General features: G+C 39.8%; 1 protein-coding gene and 1 pseudogene across 1 annotated transcript in view; both read right to left on the minus strand.

Moving 5' to 3' along the window:
* The window catches only part of TEX9 (testis expressed 9), a 57,717-nt gene that overhangs the window by 6,023 nt on the left and 29,342 nt on the right, over nt 1–22,352 (minus strand). The window contains exons 7-10 of the mRNA XM_006163829.2: nt 18,364–18,542; nt 16,474–16,556; nt 15,283–15,456; nt 4,866–5,000 (exon numbers count right to left, since the gene is read on the minus strand). Coding sequence (XP_006163891.1) covers nt 4,866–5,000; nt 15,283–15,456; nt 16,474–16,556; nt 18,364–18,542 — 571 coding nt within the window. The remainder of the gene's footprint in view (nt 1–4,865; nt 5,001–15,282; nt 15,457–16,473; nt 16,557–18,363; nt 18,543–22,352) is intronic.
* On the minus strand, nt 19,903–20,360 carry LOC102488225 (40S ribosomal protein S13 pseudogene; annotated as a pseudogene).

The following is a 22,352-nucleotide window of genomic DNA, read 5'->3' on the forward strand; positions in this document are numbered from 1 at the left end:
CCAAAAAAAAAAAAAATTTTGGACTTGGACTCTTACATCATGTCATACACAAAAGCTCACCTGAAGCCACACAATTTCTACAAGAAAATGTAAGAATAAACCTTAGTGACTTTAAATTTAGCAAAGAATTCTTAAACAGGGCAGACACAAAAAAGGACAAACTATAAAAGTAAAAGAAACGATTAAGTTAGATTTCAAAATTTTAAACATCTTGGGAACCAGCAGTTAGCGTAATGGCTATGTCACTGGACTCCCACGTCGCGTCCTGGACCTGGTGACTTAAAACTCATGCCGGGCGCGTGTGTGTGCATGCCCAAGATCCCGAGAGGAGAATGGAGGAGAAGGGATTGCGGCGTGACCATCCCCAGTGGGGGTGATTTCTCGCTTTCTGTCTCTCTGTCTCTCTCTGTCTTTCTGGCGAGCGCACGCGCCCTATAGCGAAAACCTTTCCAAAAAAAATAATTTTTTTTTTAAAACATCTGCTCTTAGGGACCAGTAGCTGGCATAATAACTATGTTGCTGGACTCCCATGTAGTTGACTGTAGTTCAAGTTCCGAACTCAGTGGCTTAAACTCACGCCGGGCGTGTGTGCGTGTGTGCCCAAGATCCCAAGAGGACAATGGAGGAGAAGGAATTGCGGTGTGGCCTTCCCCCCCCGGGGGGTGGGGGTGATTTCTTGCTTTCTGTCTCTCTGTCTCTTTCTGGTGAGTGCACATGCCTTTTAGCAAAAACTTCTCCAAAAGCAAATCTGCTTTTCAAAAGACTTAGAAGAATAAAAAGACAAGGAATGAAATATTTAAAAAGTATACATCTGATAATGTATGTAGTGAACATATAAAGAATGAGGTATACAACTTGTTACACCATAATTCAAATAACATTTTTTAAAAAAAGAATTTATTTATTTAACTTTATTTTATTTTACTGTAGGACACATGCACTCACCAGAGTTAGACAGGGAGAGAGAGAGAAAGTGAAAAAGCAAGCTGCCAGGTCTGAGACTCAAACCATGGTCAGACATGTGGGAGTCCAGCACCTTAACCACCATGCCGTCTGCTGGCCCCTCAACACATTTTTAGAAAGTGAACAAAAGAGGATCAGCAGTTGGCATAATGGCCATGTTGCTGGACTCCGCGGTTCGAGTCCCAGACCTGGTGGCTTAAACACACACCGGGCGCATATTCATGCGTGCCCAAGACCCCGAGAGGAGAATGGAGGAAAAGGGACTGCAGCATGGCCATTCCCCCTGGGGGGTGATTTCTCACTTTCTGTCTCTCTCTTTCCGATGAGCACATGCACCCTATAGCAAAAACCTCTCAAAAAAAAAAAAATAGTGAACAAAAGAAATAGAACTTACAAAATCTAAATTATGGTCTTTCGTTACCAATAATGTATCAATGTTGACTCATTAATTGGAACAAATGTACCATACGATTATACGTATATGTTACTAACAGGGTAAGTGGATCACGTGAGTATGCTAATTGCTGTTTTAATCATTACTCATTTGTAATCTTGTATAGAAAAGTCACACTGCTGTGACAGTAGGTAAAATTACTGTATGTCAATACAACAAATAGGATAAACTGGTTATGGCATTTATAAGAATGCTCTGTATTAGTTTCACAATTTTTCCTTTTCTTTTTCTCTTGCCAGAGAACATCTGCACTAGAGGGAGAGAGAGAGAGAGAGAGAGAAAACATCCCTGCCAATGGGACATGCCCATATTGCAATTCTCTCTTCCGTTCTTTATCCTGTTAGGATCTGGGGGACATGCATACACATGCCTGGACACTAGAGCCAGCCATTACAAATACAGCTCCCAGATGCACACGGCTCAACCGCTGTGCCGTGTGGCCAGCCATGCTTTTCCTGTAAATCATTTGGGTTGTTGGAAAGTCATGACACATTTCTGCATAAACAAACACAGGAAAAAAGTCATGACTTTCCCAACAACCTAAGAAAACTTTTCTAAAAATCAAAGGTCATTCGAAGTTTATTTTAAAATGAGGACAGTATTTATAAAGACACTTCAGCAAAGACAGTAAAATGGCAAATAAACACAAAAAGGTATTCAACATCATGAGTCATTAGGGAAATGCAATTAAATCACAATGCAGTATCATTAGGCAACCACTAAAACATCTAAAAATACAAAAACCAGCTATATTAAGTGTTGGTGAGCACGCAGAACAGCTGAAAAACCTTATATACTGCTGGTGAGAATATAAACTGATACCATTTTGGAAAACATTTGGGCAGCTGAACATACATCTACAATATAATCCATGTGACACCTAAATATCTCCTAAAGAGAAAAGACAGAGTGTGTCCATATAGAGACTTAAACATGAGTGTTTGTGGCAGCTTTACTTAAAATAGCCCTAAAACGGAAACAACCCAAGCGCCCATCAACAGGTGAAGAGGTAAACAAATTTTAGCATGTTCATTCCAGGGGCAAAATTTTAAAATTGAACTATTTGTCACAAGCAACATACACAAATCTCAAAATAACTGTACTGACTGGAAGAAGGCACACACAAAAAGAATATAATGTTCTATAAAATGCAAAGAAGTTATCTGGAAATGGGGGCTGTAGAGAAAGTCATGGATTTTAAAGAGACACGGGAATCCTCCAGGGGTGATGGACATAGTCATTATCTTTTCTTAGGATTCTTTCACAGGCATAAATGTAGTCAAAACTCACCAAATATAACACTACATATATGGTTTACTGTATTCCAGTTATATCCTATTTAATATGAAAAAGTATATATACTTAAAGATAGGCAAATAATAACTGGGACATCACTAAGCTTCGCTTTGAGGGGAACTAGCTTTAGATGCTATTACAAGAGGTGCAAGTCAGTGACCTAAGCCTTCAACTTAAGTTAGAAAGAGCAAATTAAATACAATATACAACAGGATAACAAGGAACAAAATTCAGTGAAACAGAAAACAGTAGAGAAAAGGATAACTAAAATCAGTTCTTTGAAAAAGTGTTTGATAACTTGTTAATAAGACTGATCAAGAGGGGGGAAAAGGAAACTTATGACATGGATGAATCTCAAAATTATGCCAAGTGAAAGCCAATCACAATGACTGAAATAACTCATTTATAAGAAATTCAAGAATAAGGAAATCCAAACAATGCAATTTCTGAGAGGGCCCTGGAAAGGGATACAAGGAACCTTTCTGAGGAGAGTAAAACTATTCTATATAGGGACCAGCAGTTGACATAATGGCTATGTCACTGGACTCACACTGGGTCTGTGTGGTGCATGCCCAAGATCCCGAGAGGAGAAGGGATTGTGGCGTGGCTATCCCCTCTGGGGGTAATTTCTCGCTGTCTGTCTCTGTCTTTCTGGTGAGTGCATGCGCCCTACAGCAAAAACCTCTCAAAAAAAAAAAATTCCATATACTGATTGGAGTGTGATGGTTACACAGATGTATAAGGGCCAAATCTCACATATATGTACAATCTACACATCTTACTGTATGTAAATTAACTTCTTAGGAAAAAACACCACTCCACACCTTATGTCCCTCCAACCCTAGCCTTCAGTTAGCCATCTTGAAAGAATTACATATATTCACTGCCTCCATGTTCTCACCTTCATTCATTTTTTTAAAAAGGTTCTCTTTCTTTCCTTCCCCCTCCCCCTGCCCCATAGGGTGCATGTGCCCACTGGAAAGAGAGACAGACACAGCAGCAAAGTGAGAAATCAACCCCTAGAGGGGATGGCCACAGTGCAATCCCTTCATTCTCCTCTCATGATTTTGAGAATCCTGCACACACACCAGGCCTGATTTTCAGGCTGCTTTGCCCAGGGCTTGAACCTTGTTGGCAATGTGAGAATCCAGTGCCTTAACCACTACACCACCTGCTGGGCCTCTCACAGATATCTTAAAACTCTGTAGTCACTATGTCATATACTAACTTCTGTTACACAAGGTCAGTTTCATTCTGTTCCTCTTGAGTGTTACTAATTGAATCCAACATTTATGTGTTCATGAAGAGGGGCGAATGAGAGAGAAACCACTCCCCCAAGGGGGATGGCCATACCACAGTCCCTTCTCCAGGGATCTTGGGCACACACGCATATGCACTCGGCATAATTTTTCAAGCCACTGGGTCTGGGACTCAAACTGTGGTTGGTCATGGGGGAGTCCAGCAACGTAACCACTACACCGTCTGCTGGTCACCCCCGCAATCTGTTTTTTTGTTTCTTTATTTAATTTTTTGAGATAGATTCTTGTTATAGGGCACATATGATCACAGGAGAGACAGAAAGCAAGAAACCACTCCCCCACCCCTGGAGGGAGATGGCCACACTGCAATCCCTTCTCTTCCAGTCTCTTCTTGGGATCTTGGGCATGCACGCAAATGCCTGGCATGAGTTTTAAAACTCTGGGTCCAGGATTCAACTGTGGTTGACTATGTGAGAATCCAGTAATGTAGCCATTATGCCATCTGCTGGTCCCAGCCAGCACTATTGGTTTTTTTTTTGGAGAGGTTTTTGCTATAGGGCATTTGCGCTCACCAGAAAGACAGAACGTGAGAAATTACCAAAAAAAATGTGGTATATAATATATGTACCCAATACAAATTTGGATGATGAAATAACCAAATCCCCCAAGGGCTGTGCAATATCCAGTTATGGCAGCACCCCGAGCAAGTAACCCCACCTTGTGGAAAATGTACGTGAAATATATGGTGAATATATACAGCAAATGTATTTCTTCGGAAAAGAGAAATGCTCATAACATCAAAAATCATAATAGTAAAGCAATTATTTTTGATATTGCAGAGAAGAGGAAATTACCAAAGGTGATCACTACCAAAGCTACTCAGTTTTCCATACCTTGTTATTCTGCCTTAATTTACTCAACTCTAATTTATACTTCTCCGCTTCTTCTAGAGCTCTATTCAGGCGAACTTCCATGGCACTCTGACTAGTGGCAGCCTGTTTTTGTAGTCTTCTTTTATTTTCTAATTCCTGTATACCAAATAAGACACAGAACATTTGTAAAGATATCTTAAATTCCTTTTTTATTACTATAGTTTCTATTTCTAAAATGCCTTGCTTTATCCCACATTTTATACATATACACACATAAGGCTAGAGGTGAGCATTAAGTAATAAAGGTCTTAGGGAGTTCTTGCCTCAAACTGGTATTAGAAAAACATATTCTAACCTGGTATTAGAAAAACTTTCTAAAACATGTTGTCATTAAGTTTTCAAATGACTTTTTGCTTGGAATGCTCTGCCCCTCTATATGGACCCAAGATACATATATCAATACTTGTCCTCTATATTTTATAAGCAACTCTTTATAAAAATAAGCCTTCCAAAAGACCAATGTAAGATACAAACTCTCTAATGACTGGCAAACTATCACTTAAGAAAATATTAACTGTAGAGTATTGTATATTAACTCTATAGGAAAATTCCAATTCTGAGCAGAAATAACATCTTATAGATTACTTTCCACATCCGGTATGGGCTTAGACATATATTTCTGCAAATATTCTAGCAGTTTCCATTGTAAACAGTCACAGGCCACCAACTAAAGAAACATGAACAGAATTCCAAATTCCACCTTCATCTGGCACCTGTCAACCAGCCTTACCTCCCACCACATTTGCTACTTCTGCTAATACGTAGTATCCGCAGTGCCTGCTTCTTTGTCAAACAGCCACCATTTCCTTCCTCTGAGCATTTGCTCATGCTCTTCTCCTGCCCTATCCCTCCCCACTCTTCACACCTACCTCGCTAGCAACTGTTCACTGGGTAAGACTAAGCTAGAGTTGCCACCAGCTTTACCTCCACCAGGAGGCCTTCCCAGTCTATCCTCGCTGTCCTCCCAGCTTGGATCAGGTACTTTCTTCAGAGCTGAGGCAGCCCCTTGATACTGTGTGGTACTGAAACTGTCCATTCATTCCCCACATGATACAGTCCGCTCCTTGAGATAGGAGCCGTCTTAATTTCTGTGGAATAGTCCACCCTTTTTCTGTAGGGGATGTATTCCAATACCCCAGTGGATGCCTACGATCACAGGACCAATCTTTCATGCATGTGCGTGTGTTTTATAACAGCTACTAAAGACTAACAGGAGGGTAGTATATATGGTGCGGACTGCTGGATGAAGGAATAATTCATGGTTCTGGGCAGGATAGAGTCCCTAATACTAGCTGGACCAATTGGAATTTAAAACTTATGTATTGTTTATTTCTGGAATTTTCCATTTAGTATTTTTGGATTGTAGTTGACTAGGGTAACTGAAAGCACAGCAAGCAAAACCTCAGGTAAGGGGGATTCTTCCCAGCACGTTAGTGCTGTATAAATTACACTAATGAGGGCCAGCAGGTGGCATGGCAGTTGTGCTAGATCCCACCTGGCTGATCCCATAGTTCAAGTCCCAGACTCAGTGGCTTGAAAAACACACCAGGTATGTATGCGTGTGTCCAAGATCCTGAGAGAAAGGATTGTGGCATAGCCATCCCCCAGGGGTGACTCACTCTGGTGAGCATGAAGACCCTATAATCCAAACCTTTAAAAAAAAAAAAAAAAGTCAATAATGACAATTACCAAGCTTATTTTGTTACACTTAACCCACTCTTTGTCCCCCTTACAAGGCCTAGTCAGAGCCATCTATGCAGCAGATAATATTATGGAACTAAAATTATATCATTAAAAACATAGTTGACTGTATTCTTTTTGTATGATTTTTTTCTTCAGGCTATATTACTACATTTTATTTAGAAAGTGATCTCCCTGGCTCGGAGTAATTAAGGGGAAAAAATGAAACAAAACAAAACAAAACACATGCTCCTCTTGATGTAGGTTTCTAAACAACTCAGCCTGTGGATGGATGCCATCTGCTAGCACAGCCTTCTTCACAGCTTTGTGGGTGGGAGCTACACTGAGAGCTGGTCTGATTTATTTCACTTGCTCACAGGGAAAAGGCAAAGATTCTCATCAGCTGCCAAGTCCACCAATTCTGGCTGCCTCATTTCAGTCTCCTCTCATAATACAGAAATGAAACTGCCCTCTCTTGTGACTCTGTAAAACCCACTTCACAGAAAACCGAAACCATTATCACACGATGTCCCTTTCCACTCAACCAAAACTGCACCCTTTTTGGAGGGTGAGAAAAAGGATAGCCAGACGAGTATTATGGTTTGGATATTTTATGTTTGGGAATTTGATACTGGAAGGTAGAAAGGCCTAGTGGGCAGTGACTGGGCCATGGTCATTGCATCACGGAGGCAACACTCTCCTAACAGATACATGATGTCTTGTGAGACCCAGCGGGGTCATTCTCCTGAGAGCGGGATGTTACACGGGAGAGCGAGCGGCTCCTTTTCTCTAGGCACCTGCCATCCTGTCTCAGCTGGTCATTCTGCAGGCCTGTACCCCTGGACTTTCCTGCCACAGACCTGGAAGTTTGTAAATAAACTACTCTCTTTTTTATAAAATCACCCAGGCTCATGTATTTCTGTTAGCAATGCAAAAATGGACCTAAGATAAATAGGAAAGGAGAAGACAAAGTTTTTCTATATAAGTAAATTTACTAAAGAAAGGAAAAATCTTACCAAAAACTTTTTTAAAAATTGTTTTCAACGGGAACCAGCAGTTAGTGTAATGGCTATGTCGCTGGACTCCCACGTAGTCGACCACGGTTCACGTCCCGGACCCGGTGGCTTAAAACTCACGCAGGGCACGTGTGTGTGCGTGCCCAAGATCCCGAGAGGAGAATGGAGAAGGGATTGCGGCGTGACCATCCCCCCTGGGGGGTGATTTCTCGCTTTCTGTCTCTATGTCTCTCTCTGTCTGGCGAGTGCACGCACCCTATAGCGAAAACCTCTCAAAAAAAAGAAAAAAAATTGTTTTCAAGTACTTTTACAAAGTACAGACAAAAATACCAATATTGTTATGAGAAAAGTTGTATCATGAAGGAAACCTCTTACAAAAAATTATGCAGTTTACATGCTAGGCAAAAATTTCACAAGAAAACTCAAGCCCTAAATTGTACATTAGTTTTAAAAGAAAAAAACATCTAATCGCATTAAGAAAATTAAACTTAACTTTAGAACTCAACACCTGTTTCAAGAGGAAATAGTGTACCATTCTAGTTTTTATTATTATTATTATTGTTTTTGTCATAGGGCATATGCACTTGCCAGGGCAAAGAGAGAAAGATACAGAGGAAGGGAAAGTGAGAAATCACGCCCTAGAGGTCTAGCCACACCAGTCTCTTCTCCATTCTGTTCAGGGGATTTTGAGTGCACACATGTGCAGCATGATCTTCAAACCAGCAGTCTAGGACTTGAACCACAGTTGGCCACATGGGAGTCAAGTGGTTTAACCACCACGTCACCAGCTGGCCCCTTGTTATATCTATTAGCATCCATAAATGGCACTGAGGAAAGGCAGAAAAAAGAGGGCATGAATCAGCCACAACACAAGACAAAATCCAGTCAAAGCTGTAACAGTAACAGAAAGAGCTGTGGCAATGCACAGGAATAATCGATGAAAATACATGATCAGATAAGGTTTCAGAAACAAGTGACTAAGAGAAAAAAAAAGATATACATGAAGTCAGAAAACCTGCCCACTATTTTCATAGACTTGGTTTCCAAATCTGACAGTGGGAGTAATAAAATCGAATCTATGCTTCACTCATTTACTCCACACGTTCACCAAGCAGTTACTTTATGCCGGTACTATTCTGCATAATGGGCACACAGAAATTAACAATACTCCTCCTCTTGTGAAGGCTGCATTCTAGAGGAAGAGATGGTAAGCACACACACAAACACACCCAAGTAACAGCAGGTAGTGGTAAGAGCTATGAAGAAAATGCAAAAGGGCATAGAGACAAAGCAATGGGAGGAGGCCATAATTATTGGATTGTCAGGAAAACCACAACATATTTTACTATGTTTTTCTATGCAAAAATGTGTCATGACTTTCCCAACAACCTAAAATTTAAAGTAGAATTTGCCACTTGTTGGTACTCAAAAAGTTTTGGATTTTGCAGCATTCGAGGTTTCAAATTTTCACATCAGAGATGCCAATTTATAAGACAAATGGGCAAAGCAAACTTATGAGAATCTTATAAGCTTAACTTATAAGATGGGAGGCCTCTGGAAGGGGTACATGTGGGAGTGGACGCTGTAAGTTTTATGAGGATTACTCTGGCAGTGCTCAGTAGGAATATCAATCTATAAGGTTGTTGAAATAGTATAAGCGACAACAGTAGCTTGGGCTTGGGTAAGGCAAACAAGTGTTTTGAGAATTCTATATATTTTGAAGACAGAATTGACAGAACTTGTTGATGCAGTGGATGTACATGCAAAAAGTAAAAATGACTCTTGAATTTTGGACTGAACAACTAGGTGACATATTTTAATGAAAGGAGGGAAAAGACACAGGTTTGGAGAAGGCAGAGAAGAAAGAGTTCTGTTTTAGGACATGAGAAGTTGAGAATTTTTTTTTAAAAGAATTATTTTATTTATTTATTTTAATTTGACCAGAGAGGGACAGAGAGAGAGCTAGAGGGAAAGTGAGAAAGCAAACCACCAGGTCCAGGACTCAAGCCACGGTCAGTCACATGGGAGTCCAGCCCCCGTAACCACCATGCCACCTGCCGGCCCCAGGACATGAGAAGTTTAACATATCAGGTAGAGAAATCAAGTGGGCGGAGTCTGAAGTTCAAATAAGAGGTAGGAGCAAAGAATAAAACATGGGCATGATCAACTCACAGACAGTATATAAAGCCCTAGAAAGGGATGAGATCATCTGAGGACTGGATGTACAGACAAAAGAGCCAGGCATTGAGCCTTCAGCACTCCACTAGATAAAGTCAGGAGGAAAAAAGGAAGAAAATCATGAGTGTGATGCTCCAGAAGCCAAACAAACAGATTTTTAAGGTGGAGTAAACAACCATGTCAAACATTACTGAGATAATAAAGTAATATTAGGAATAACTGATCACTAGAGCTGGTAATATGGATTAACGGTGACCTTCTTAAAAATGGTCCTATGCCAGCAGGTGGCATGGTGGTTAAGGTGCTAGACTCCCACATGGCCAGCTACAGTTCAAATCCCAGACCTTATGACTTGTTCTCTCTCTCTCTCATGAATTAAAATAAGCAAATGGTGTAATGGCTATGTCACTGGACTCCCATGTAGTCGACCACAGTTCGAGTCTTGGACCCATTGGCTTAGAACTCACACTAGGCATATGTGTGTATATGCCCAAAATCCCTAGAGGAGACTGAAGGGAAAGGGATTACAGTGTGGCTATTCCCCCTGTGGAGTGATTTCTCACTTTCTGTCTCTCTGTCTCTGTCTCTCCCATGAATACATGTGCCCTTTAGCAAAAATCTAATAATAATAAATAAATAGTTCTTTAAAAAGAATGGTCCCTAGTGGCAGGGTAGAGATGGAAGCCTAACTAGAGTAGTTTGAGGAGAGAATGGCAAATGTCTCAAGAACAGAGACATCAAGTATAGGCAGCTATTTTGAAATGCTTCTTTAGAAAGAATGACATAAGGACAGATTAGAATCTTTTTAAAAATGTGTATTGGAGGGCAAGCCAGAGGCGCTTGTAAGACAGTTAGATCTTGCATGACTGACTACACATTTCTAGTCCCGGACCTGGCAACTTGAAAAACGTGGTGTGTGTACCCAAAATCCTGAGAGGAGAACAGAGGAAAAGGAACTGCAGTGTGACCATCTCTTCTGGGAAGTGCTTTCTCACTTTCCTTCTATCTCCATCCCCTCCCCAGCAAGTACAAGTGCCCTATAACAAAATAAAAAAGAAAAAGAAAAAAAAAAAAGAAAGCCCAAACTCAAGTTCTGTTCTTTATTTCTGTGAAATATACATTAAAATTTGCTTCTAGAGAAAGGTAAAGTGAGTGTTATTAGCAGAGGAAGATTCAATCTTGAGTTTCACCTAACCCATGAAAATGACTATGCCTTTCTTAAGAGAGAGGAATGCAAGCTGGGATGTTCAGACCCAATGGAGGGTTTTATAAAAACCTTTGGTCAGCCAGCATACCTCAACTGCTTAGTACAGTCACTATGAACTAAAAGTTCCAAATATTTAACTGTAAACAGTAATGAGATTCTGAAATAGGAATGTGTTTCTGTTCATTTGATTTTAGAGACTTTGGAGAAAGAGTCTACATGATTTGTGGAAAGCACACAGACTTTGGAATCTGATAAACATGGGGTTTGAATCCTGTGCTGATATTAACTATATAATCTTGGGCAGTTTTGCTTAACCACTCAAATTCAGTTTCCTTTTTCATAAAATGCATTTTACCTGGCACATAAACACTCAAACTCTCCATATGGGACCAGCAGTTAGCATAATGGCTATGTCGCTGGACTCCCATCTAGTTGACTGTGGTTCATGTCCTGGACCTGGTGGCTTAAACTCACGCCAGGCGCGTGTGTGCAGGCCCAAGATCCCGAGAGGACAATGGAGGAGAAGGGATTGCGGCATGACCATCCCCCCTGGGGGTGATTTCTCGCTTTCTGTCTGTCTCTGTCTATCTGGCGAGCATGCGTGCCCTATAGCCAAAACCTCTCAAAAAAAATAAAAATAAAAAAAATAAAAAATAAAACAAACAAACAAAAACCTCTCCATATAAAGAGAACAGTATAATCAGTGAAGCCCTTTGAAACTATTAATCTAATGGCATTAGTAAAATGATTAAGAAAAACAAGAATGGATAGGATTACAAATAAACAATTAGTTTGAATCCAAGTTGTGGCAATGGGAATTAAAGAGAGATGAAACCTTTTGGAAGAAAAAATGCACAGGGTTGAATGTGAGGGCCATGAACAAGAAAAGAATCAAAGGTGTAATCAAGGTTTCAAAGTCTCATGTCAAATTATAACAGTAACATGACTGGAGCTTCAGTGAATGATGATGACAAATGGCAGACATGACAAATTAAACAGTTTTTCCACCCAGATGCAACAGTTTTCATCTTAGACAACTTGTCTATACCTAAACCAATAGAAATAAAATACAAACTACATGCAAGTATGTAATTTTTTTTTTTTCCCCGCTATGGAGTAAGTAGGCTTGCTAGAGACAGACAAAAAGTGAGAAATCAGCCCTGGGGGAGGGGATGGCCATGCTCCAATCCCTTGTCCATTCTCCTCTTGGAATCTGCGCACACACACATCTAGTGTGTTTTTCAAATCACTGGGTCCAGATTTGAACTACATTGCAGGCCATGTGGGATCCAGTTGCCTTAATCACCATCTGCCTGGCTGTCTCAATTTAAAATTTTCTAGTAACCACTTTAAGAAGGTTATCAAGAGGGACCAGCAGATGGTGTAATAGTTACATTGCTGCACTCCCACATGATCAACTGTGGTTCGAGTTCTGGACCTAGCGGCTTGAAACTCATGCCGGGTTCATGGGTGCATGTTCCCAAGATTTCTAAAGGAGAATGGAGAAGGGATTGCAGCGTGGCCATGCCCCTGGGGCGTGATTCTTGCTTCCTATCTCTCTGTCTCTGTCTCTCTAACAATTGCACACACCCTATAGCAAAACTCTAAAATTTATATTGATATATATTTTAAAATATATACCGAGGGACCAGCAGTTAGTGTAATGGCTATGTCACTGGACTCCCATGTAGTCAACTGCAGTTCGTGTCCCGGACCCGGTGGCTTAAAACTCAGGCCGGGCACATGTGCATTCGTGTCCAAGATCCCAAGAGGAGAATGGAGGAGAAGGGATTGCGGTGTGGCCATCCCCCTGGGGGGTGATTTCTCGCTTTCTATCTCTCTGTCTGGCAAGCGCAAGTGCCCTATAACAAAAACCTCTCAAAAAAAATTATCTATCTTTATTTTTTATATTATATAAATATATAAAAGTTATCAAGAAAAAGAAAAAATTTTAGTAACAGTTTTTACTTAACCCAACAGATCCAAAGTAGTCTCAACCTGTAACCAGTATTTAAAAAATTAAGAGATATTGATATTTACATTCCTTATTCTTTTTGAACTAAGTCTTCAAACTCTGGTATTTAGTTTACATCGCAATTTAAACTAGCCAGTTATGGTGAGTGGCTATCATATTACACAGCAGAGACTTAAGACTATTAGATACTATAATTCAGCTTTATTACTAAATAAGTTGATAAACCATGATACATCTGATGTTAACACTGCTTAATAATAAAACAAAAGAATGGACTACTTCATAGATAAATCTCAAGTGCTTTATATTAAGTGAGAAAATCAGATTCAAAGGCTATCTCCTCTGTTATTCTGTTTATATGATATTCTGGAAAAGGTCATAAGAACTGAAAACAGACCAGTAGTTGCCTAGGGAGAGGATTAAGGGGGAAGACTTAACTATAAATTCATAAGTAACTTTTTTGGGATGACATAACTTTTTAAGATGATTTTGGTGGGGAGAAGACAATGGAATATCAAGTTTCGCAAAGTAATCTTGTACAGTATGTCTTATTTTTATTATCACAATGGTACATTAATTTAAAAATACTCTTAAATAGGACAGTGTATTTAAAATATGTTCTCCCCTAAGATGTGACACTAAAAGCACACCAACCAAAGAAAAATGAGATAAATTGGGCTTCATCAAAACTAAAAACTTTTGGGACTAGTTCTGTGGTACAGTAGTAATATAGTGCTCAAGAAAAGACAGATTCCTTATGGTGACCACGGTTCAAATCCCTGACCTGGTCAGTCTGAGACAAGCCCAGCACGTGCACAAGTGCCAAGGATCCCGCGGGCTGGAGGATACAGACTCTGTGGAGGGTGCTTCTCACTTTCTCTTACATGCACATAAAGTGCTTTATCATGAATAAAACAAAAAAATTAAACAAGTGTAACAAACAGATGCCTAACAAGTGCTAGTAAGATGCTGAAAAATTGGAACCCACAAACACTGCTAGTGAGAATATAAAACAGGGCAAGTAGTTTGGAAAATACGGTCAGCAGATCGACAGGAGGTTAAGTGTAGGATTGCCACATGACCTAGAAATTCCACTCCTAGGTAAATGACCAAGAGAAAGGAAAACATGGGCACAAATTTGTATATGAATGTTCACGGCAACATTACTCAAATTGTCACACAGTGGAAAAACCCAAATGCCCACCAACTGATAAATGGGTACATAAAATGTGCTGTATTGATTTAATGGATTATTACTTATCAATAAAAAGGAATGACGCACTCTTAGGTGCTGCAATGTGGATATACCTTATAGGGAATCAAGAATGGCAAAAAAAAGGGGGGGGGGGCAAAATATATAAGACATAAGGAATGGAAAATTATTTGTATATATGTTGATGTGATTTATTGCACCAATAGACAGTGTATTTTGGATGGAAAACTAATTTTGTATACTATAATGATGTATAGTGAATTAATGTGAAAAAAAAAAAAGAAAAAATTTTAAAAAAGAAAAAAATATATGTTAAGTGATGGGGCCAGCAGCTGGTATAGTGGTTAAGGCACTGGACTCCCACATGGTCAACCACAAGCTGGAGTCCCAGACACAGCGGCTTGAAACTCACTGGGCACACATGCATGTGTGCCCCAAATCCCAAGAGGCATGGCCATTCCCTCCGGGGGCAGGGGGGTAGTTTCTCATGTTCTCTCTCTCTTCCCCTCTCTGTCTCTGGGGAGTGTATGCATCCTATAGTAAAAATCTCTCTAAAAATATATATACACACGTGTGTGTGTATGTACACACCTAGAGTGTTTCTCAAGTCTCTAGGTTTGGGACTCAAACTAAGTACCAGGCCATAGAGCTGGCCAAAATTATACACTTTAAAAAAGTAAATTATGGACCAGCAGATGGGGTAATGGTTATATTGCTGGACTCTCACATAGTTGACCACAGTTCAAGTCCTGGACCCAGCAGCTTAAATTCATGCTGGGCACATATGCAATGCGTGACAAAGATCCCAAGAAGAGAATGGAGGAAAAGGGACTGTAGTGTGGCCATCCTGGGGGGAGGGAGAGGGCAGATTTCTTGCTTTCAGTCTCTGGTGAGCGCATGCGCCCTACAGCAAAAATCGCTCAATCAATCAATAAATAAAATAGGTGAATTATATCTCAATAGAGTTGTTTTAAAATACTCTTATATATAAAGGGGAAGAATTTCAGTAAATACTAAGAAAATAACTGAATGACCCAAAGAGGTGTCTATACAAGTAAGTGTTTTAGTATATATTGGCATTAAGTTAGGAAAAATGGAAAAACTATTACCCTTTCTACTGAAGACAACTGTTGCTGTAATCCATCACATTTTTTGTTCGCTTCTTCAAAAAGAGTTTTATATTTTTCTATTTGAGACTGTTGTACATTAAGTGTTCGTTGCTGTCTCACACAATCTTCCTCAAAAGTTTTTACTTGAGACTTTAATTCCTGAATTTCATCCTCCTACAGTTATAAAATGATAAATTATGTGAACAAATGTGTAAGGTTTCATATTAATACATAAAAGAAGGAAGAAGTTTATATGATTTTTATGAGATTTTTATACCCATTTCATAAAGAAAAAGTACATTGCATTTTCATCTTCAAAAATGGAAGTCAGATATTTTATTTCCATTTAATAACTTATACTTGTAAATCTAATATGGGGAATTCTAATTGTAACAAGTATTTAAAATTCTTTGGGGCTGGCTCCATAGCCTACTGGTTAAAAGACCTGGACCCCTATATGTATGTCAACTACTGCTCAAATCCTGTCCCTGCTGGTCTGAAACACATGCCAGGCAATGTGTGTATGCATGCCCCAAATCCTGACAGGATGGAGAATGTAGGAGAAAGAATTGTGGCATGACCATATACCAACAGGATCTCAGATCTCTCTCTAGGGAGCACAAATGCCCTCTGGCAATTAAAACAAAAAAATAAAAATAATTTAGCTCTGTGACAGTTCAACATCTCACGATAAGGCTCAACATTTATTGGGTCACTGGAAAAGACATGACACATCTTTGCATAGAAAATTATAGAAAAACCATGTCATGATTTTTCCGATGACCCAATATATATGATTTTTGATATATAAATTTAACTGTGAATTTGCATCTTAATAAAGCTATTCCAAAAATGTAAGCAAAATTGTTTTGGGGTTTTTTTTGGAGTGGTTTTTGCTATAGGGCGCATGCGTTCACCAGCCAGATGGAGAGAGACAGAGAGATAGAAAGCAAGAAATCACCCCCCAGGAGGGATGGCCACGCCGCATTCCCTTCTCCTCTCGGGATCTTGGGCACACACACACATGCGCCCGGCGTGAGTTTTAAGCCACCGGGTCCAGGACGCGAACCGTGGTCGACTACGTGGGAGTCCAGCGACATAGCCATTATGCTAACTGCTGGTCTCAAGCAAAATTGTTTTTTAAATGACTGAGTATTACAGCAATTCTTTTGAGAGGTTTTAAGAACTTACCTTTTTATTGCATTCACATACAACGTTATCCAATTCCTCTTGCATAACACGAAGTTTGGCCTTTAGAAATCTGATCTGTGCTTCTGTGAAATTAAATAATTATATTTACTTTCATTTGCTGAATCTAAGGTGTCATCAACTGCAAGATTATTTACTTACTTTTCAAGTTTTTGCCACTGTGGTGTGTGTGCTCACTAGCAAGAAACAGAGACAGACAGACAGAGGGAAAGTGAGAAATCACTCCCGGGGGGGGATGGCCACACTACAATTCCTTTTCCTCCATTTTCCTCCTGGGATTTTGGGCATGCATGCACACACACCCAACATGATTCCTAAGCTACCAAGTCCAGGACTCGAATTGCAGTTGTCAAATGGAAGTCTAGCACCAGGCCACTTGCTGGGCCCCCATAAGACCATTATTTTATAAGAGGAAAAGTATGTTCAAGATGGGAAATCCAACAGGAGATTCCTATTATGTGAAATGAAGATAGCAAATATTCTGAATGTAAAGATAAGAAATCTACCCAAACAGAAAGGGGAAAAGGAGCTATTTATATCAGAACACTGGAACTGACTAGGAAAGAGGTATGAAAACAAAACTGTAAGTATCTGAACCACCTGAGATATTTTGAGTATATATGTGCACATGCCTGGTATGATTTTCAAACCGCTGGGTCTTAGACTCAAACCATGCAATCAACCATGCGAGATCCAGCTGCCTTAACCACTGTGCCACCAGCTGATCCTGATTTTGTTTTGTTTGTTTTTTTGTTTATTTGTTTGGGAGAGGTTTTTGCTATAGGGCACGTGCGCTTGTGCGCTCACCAGAAAGACAGAGAGAGATAGAGAGGCAGAAAGTGAGAAATCACCCCCCAGGGGGGATGACCACACCGCAATCCCTTCTCCTCCATTCTCCTCTCGGGATCTTGGGCGCACATGCGCCTGGCGTGAGTTTAAGCCACCGGGTCCGGGACTCGAACTACAGTCGACTACATGGGAGTCCAGCAATATAACCATTACGCTAACTGCTGGTCCCTTTGTTTGTTTTTTAGAGAGATTTTCACTGTAGGGCACATGTGCTTGCCAAAGAAACAGACAGAAAGCAAGATGTCAACCCTCCCACCCCTCACCCCCCCACACCCCCACCCCAGAGGGGATGACCATGCTGCAGTCCCTTCTCCTCCAGTCTCCTCTAGGGATTTGGGGCATGCATACACACACGCCTGGCATGAGTTTTAAACCACTATGTCTAGGACTCAAACCACAGTCAGCTACGTGGGAGTTCAGTGATGTAACCATTATGGCATCTGCTGGTCCCCTAATTTTAATGTTTTAATATGCTATGGGGCATTTTGAGTTGAAAACTATTCAATTGAACCAGTAAAATTAAGTTTTTATTTTAACTTTTTTCAATAAAAATATCATACACAAAAGTAAAGAGACCAGCTCAATGAGCCCCACTTACCACCCATTTTCAACAGTTGGTGACTCATGGCCAATTTTATTTTACCCTATAATTCCACAATCATATCTCACAATACTATTCTGAAACAAATCCAAGACACCACAATATATTTTTTCATGCAGGAAATAGCTTCCAAAGATCCCTTTAAAATTGCGATATAAAGATAACAAATAAAGAACAAGGGCCAACCCATGTCTTGGTGGTTAAGGCAGCTGAATCCTGCAAGACTAACTATGTGGTTTAGACTCGGCAACAGTCCAGGCACATGAGCATGTGCCAAAATCCCAAAAGGAGGAAGAAATGAAAAAGGGATTATGGAGAGACCATATTCCATGAAAGGTCCTTTTCCACCTAATCCCCAGACCCCGCCCCCCAGTGAGCACATGCACCCTCTGGCAAATTAACACACACACGAGAAAACCCACCTGTTCCAATGTCTTTACTAACACCAGAGAAGATATCATCATCTATATATTCAGGTAAGCCTTCTTCTTCCAGTTTCCCTTCAATTTTGCTAACTGTTTTTTCAAGAGAGAAGTCTGAGAATTCCTCTGGAATAGCAACATCATTAGCAGTCTGGACATCAGAGTATTTCAATTTATCACTAAAAAATAAAAGTTAAATATATGTATATTTATGTATGTATATAAACAAAATAGGTGCAAGATATGGCTCTTACTCAAATATAGTGGATCAAAATTATAAATTTATGATGAAATCTGTAATTGATACTTTCAAGGACCATGTTACAAAAGATGTAGGAGACTTTCAATGTTTATGACTCACATGACCAACAAAGCCAAAGACGACTTTTATGAGGCCAACTGGTCTAGACCTTTCCTCTAAAACAGTAAACATCAAAATTGAGAATACTAAACTTGGCTTTACAAAGTTAATTTTGGCCTTCTTTAAATTCATTCCAAAGACTGACTCGGCTACTTATATAACATTCTAGGTAATTTTATGTGGCCAAAAATTTGTCCATTTCTTCTAGGTTTCCAGCATATTGGCATAAAGTCAGTTGTAGTAATCACTAATGATCTTTTGTGTATCTGTGATAACTATTATAAAGTTTCTTTTTTCATATCTGTTACTTCTTGGGTTTTTTTTTTTTTTCACATTTCTTTTCCTTCATTAAACCACCTGAAGAACGAGCTTTCTCTTTGTTTTATTACTATTTTGTTCTTTATTTTAGCTCCTTTTCTTCTATTGATTTTGGATTTAGTGTGTTCTTGCTTTTCCTACTCCTTGAGATGTATCACTGTTTATTTGCATTCTATTTTTTTTCCTTATAAGCACTAATTGGTATATAATTTCCTCTTAGTACGCGCTTCGCTGTATCCAAGAGCTCCTAGAGTGTAGTATTTTCATAATTTCAAGAAAATTTTAAATTTTCTTAATTTCTTCAGTAGATTTGAAGTCATTCAGAAGTTTTATATTGAGTTTCCAAGCATTTGTGTATTTTTTTTTGAGAGGTTTTTTTTTTTTTTTTCCACTATAGGGTGCGTGCGCTCGCCAGAGACAGAGAGACAGAAAGCAAGAAAACATCCCCCAGAGAGGATGGCCACGCCGCAATCCCTTCTTCTCCATTCTCCTCTTGGGATCTTGGGCACGCACGCACACACACACGCCCGGCATGGGTTTTAAGCCACCGGGTCCAGGACGCAAACCACGGTCGACTACGTGGGAGTCCAGCAACATAGCCATTACACTAACTGCTGATCCCCATATGGTCAATATTTTCACTGAGGAGTTTAATCTTTTTACATTCGATATTATTGATATGTACAGATCTACCTACACCTGATGTTTTGTTGGTTGGTTCGCTACTTTTTTATTCTATTATTGTGATCTCTCCTATTTGGTACATTTCCATAGCAGAAGGAACTGAATCATTTGTCATCTTTGTGTGACTTTTTTTTTTTTTTTTAGCTAAACAATGATCTTATCCCTTGAGTGCACAAATTTATACAACCAGGGCAGAGGCTGTGGATAACTCATATTTCCAGTTGGGGGGGAGGACTCGCTTGGTCTTATAATAGTGAGGCTATCGGTGAATTCTGCTCTCAATCAGAATCAGATGAAATTTGGCATCCTTATCCTTTCTGTTCCTCTCCAAATGCTTGCTAACAGCAACGGCTTTCTTAATTAAATGGTAGAGATCCTCAGGGAGATCAGGAGCAAGTCCTTTGGACTTAAGGATTCTCAAGATTTTATTGCCTGTCACAAAACGTACTTGTGCAACACGATTTGAGTCCCTCAGGATCACACTGATCTGTGACGGAGTCAGACCCTTCTTGGCCAGTTTGTAAATCTGCTCCTTCATGTCGTTAGATGTCAACTTCAGCTACGTGGGTACGCTGTGGCGATAGGGCAGGGCCAACTGAGACAGGCCCTTCCCGGGAGCATGCATGCAACCCATGATGGCGGTGGCCTGGCAGCAAAAGGCTGTGTGACTTTTCTTCTGGTAAATTTAATAGCTTCACATGTCTCCATGGTGATATTTATTATCCTTTTACTTTTAGATTTAGTACTCCATTAAATATTTCTTGATGAATTAGTCTAGTTTCAGTCTAGAAATTACTTTATTTCTCCTTCAAATATGAAGGAAAGTTTTGTTGGGTATAGCCTTCTTGATTAAAATGTTTTCTTTCAGAATCTTAAATATGTGAATCCAACTCTTTAGCCTGTAAGGCTTCTGTTGAGATGTCTAAGGTTAGCCTAATCCTAATGGAGTGCCCTTGTATGTAACTAATCTCTAGCCATTTTTAAGATTTTTTTCTTTTTAACCTTTGACTCTTAACATGGAGAAGAAAAAAATATATATGCGTATGTACCTTTTTTGTTTGCTTGTTTTTTTTTGCCATAGGGCCCATGTACTTGACAGAGACCATCAGAGAGGGGGGAAAGTGAGAAATCTCCCTCTGGGTGGGGTGGGATGGTCAACCACAATCATTTCGCCATTCTCCTCTTGGGATTTTGGGCACACACACATGCACTCAGTGTGATTTTTAAGACATCAGTTCCGGAATTGAACTACAGTCAGCCAAGTGGAAGAGCAAGGCCTTAACCATGCCACCTACTGGCCCCCGAGAAGATATTCTTATGTTGAATCCATCTGGTGTCCTTTGTAGGTTTGGGAAGTTTTCAATTAACGTTTTATGAAATAACTTTTTAAATGCCTTTTACCATTTCCTCACCTTCTGAAATAAACATTATATGGCTATTTGGTTGTTTGATTGTATCCTGTAATTTCCATATATTCTCATTTTTTTTAAAGAGAGATTTTTGTTATAGAGTATATGCACTCACTGGAGAGACAGAAAGCAAGAAATCACCCCCCCCCCCAAGGGAGATGGCCACACCACAATCCCTTCTCCATTCTCCTCTCAGGACTTTGGGCACACATGCATGTGCTCTCAGCATGAGCTTGCAGTTGCTGGGTCCAGGACTTAAATTGCAGTCAATTATGTGGGAGTCCATCAACATAACCATTACACATCTGCTGGTCCCTACATTCCCATTTTTATGGTTATTTTTTCTTTCTTTTTGACAGTTTGGACTATTTCAAAGGTTGGATATTAAAGAATCTTCTGCCTGGTCTAATTTGTTTTTGATGCTCTATCATTTTTAATTTCCTATATTGTATTCTTCATCTCTAGGTTTTATTTTTTAAAATGTCAGTCTACTAAATCTCTCTTCCAAGTCATATACTATTTTTCTCTTCTGAAATTGTCTGTGTTTTTTTGTATCTCATTAAGTTTCCTTACTATTGCAAGAAATCACCCTCCAGCGGGGGTTGGCCACACTGCAATCCCTTCTCCTCTATTCTCCTCTTGGGATTTTGGGCATACAAGCACATGCACCTGGCATGAGTTTCAAGCTATCAATCTGGACTCGAACCATGGTCTACAACCTGGGAGTCCAATGCCTTAACCATTATGCCAACTGCTAACCCCACCATCACATTCTAAAATCTAGTTCCAACAATGCTGGGATTTCCTGCATTTTATTTGTTGTTAGTATTTAGTATTATTTTGGGAGGGAAATATGTCCTTGTTTTTTAATGTTCTTTGTGCCCTGCATTGGTTATTCAGTATGTGATGGAATACCTAGTTCATTGTAATTTCTGATTTGGTTTTATAGTGGCAGTATTTTTTTTCTTTTAATTTGGACTCTTATTTATAGAAGACTTTGCATATTCTGCCATCTCACCATGGAACTTTGCAGCTATGCTGATCATTTCCTGAAGACTGTTTATATCTTTAACATTAAAGCATTTAACTCCTGGATGCACTAGTTTCAGAGTTACAAGGATCAGAGAGAAAAGAGGCCTTTTAGTAGCCCTTCTTCACCTAAAGTCCCCTGCCCAGTGTATGGTACAGCGGGGCTGTTCAGCCTCTACACCCCACCC

Source organism: Tupaia chinensis, unplaced genomic scaffold (genome assembly GCF_000334495.1).
Source record: "Tupaia chinensis unplaced genomic scaffold, TupChi_1.0 Scaffold143231_1, whole genome shotgun sequence".
In the NCBI taxonomy this organism is placed as follows: domain Eukaryota; kingdom Metazoa; phylum Chordata; class Mammalia; order Scandentia; family Tupaiidae; genus Tupaia; species Tupaia belangeri.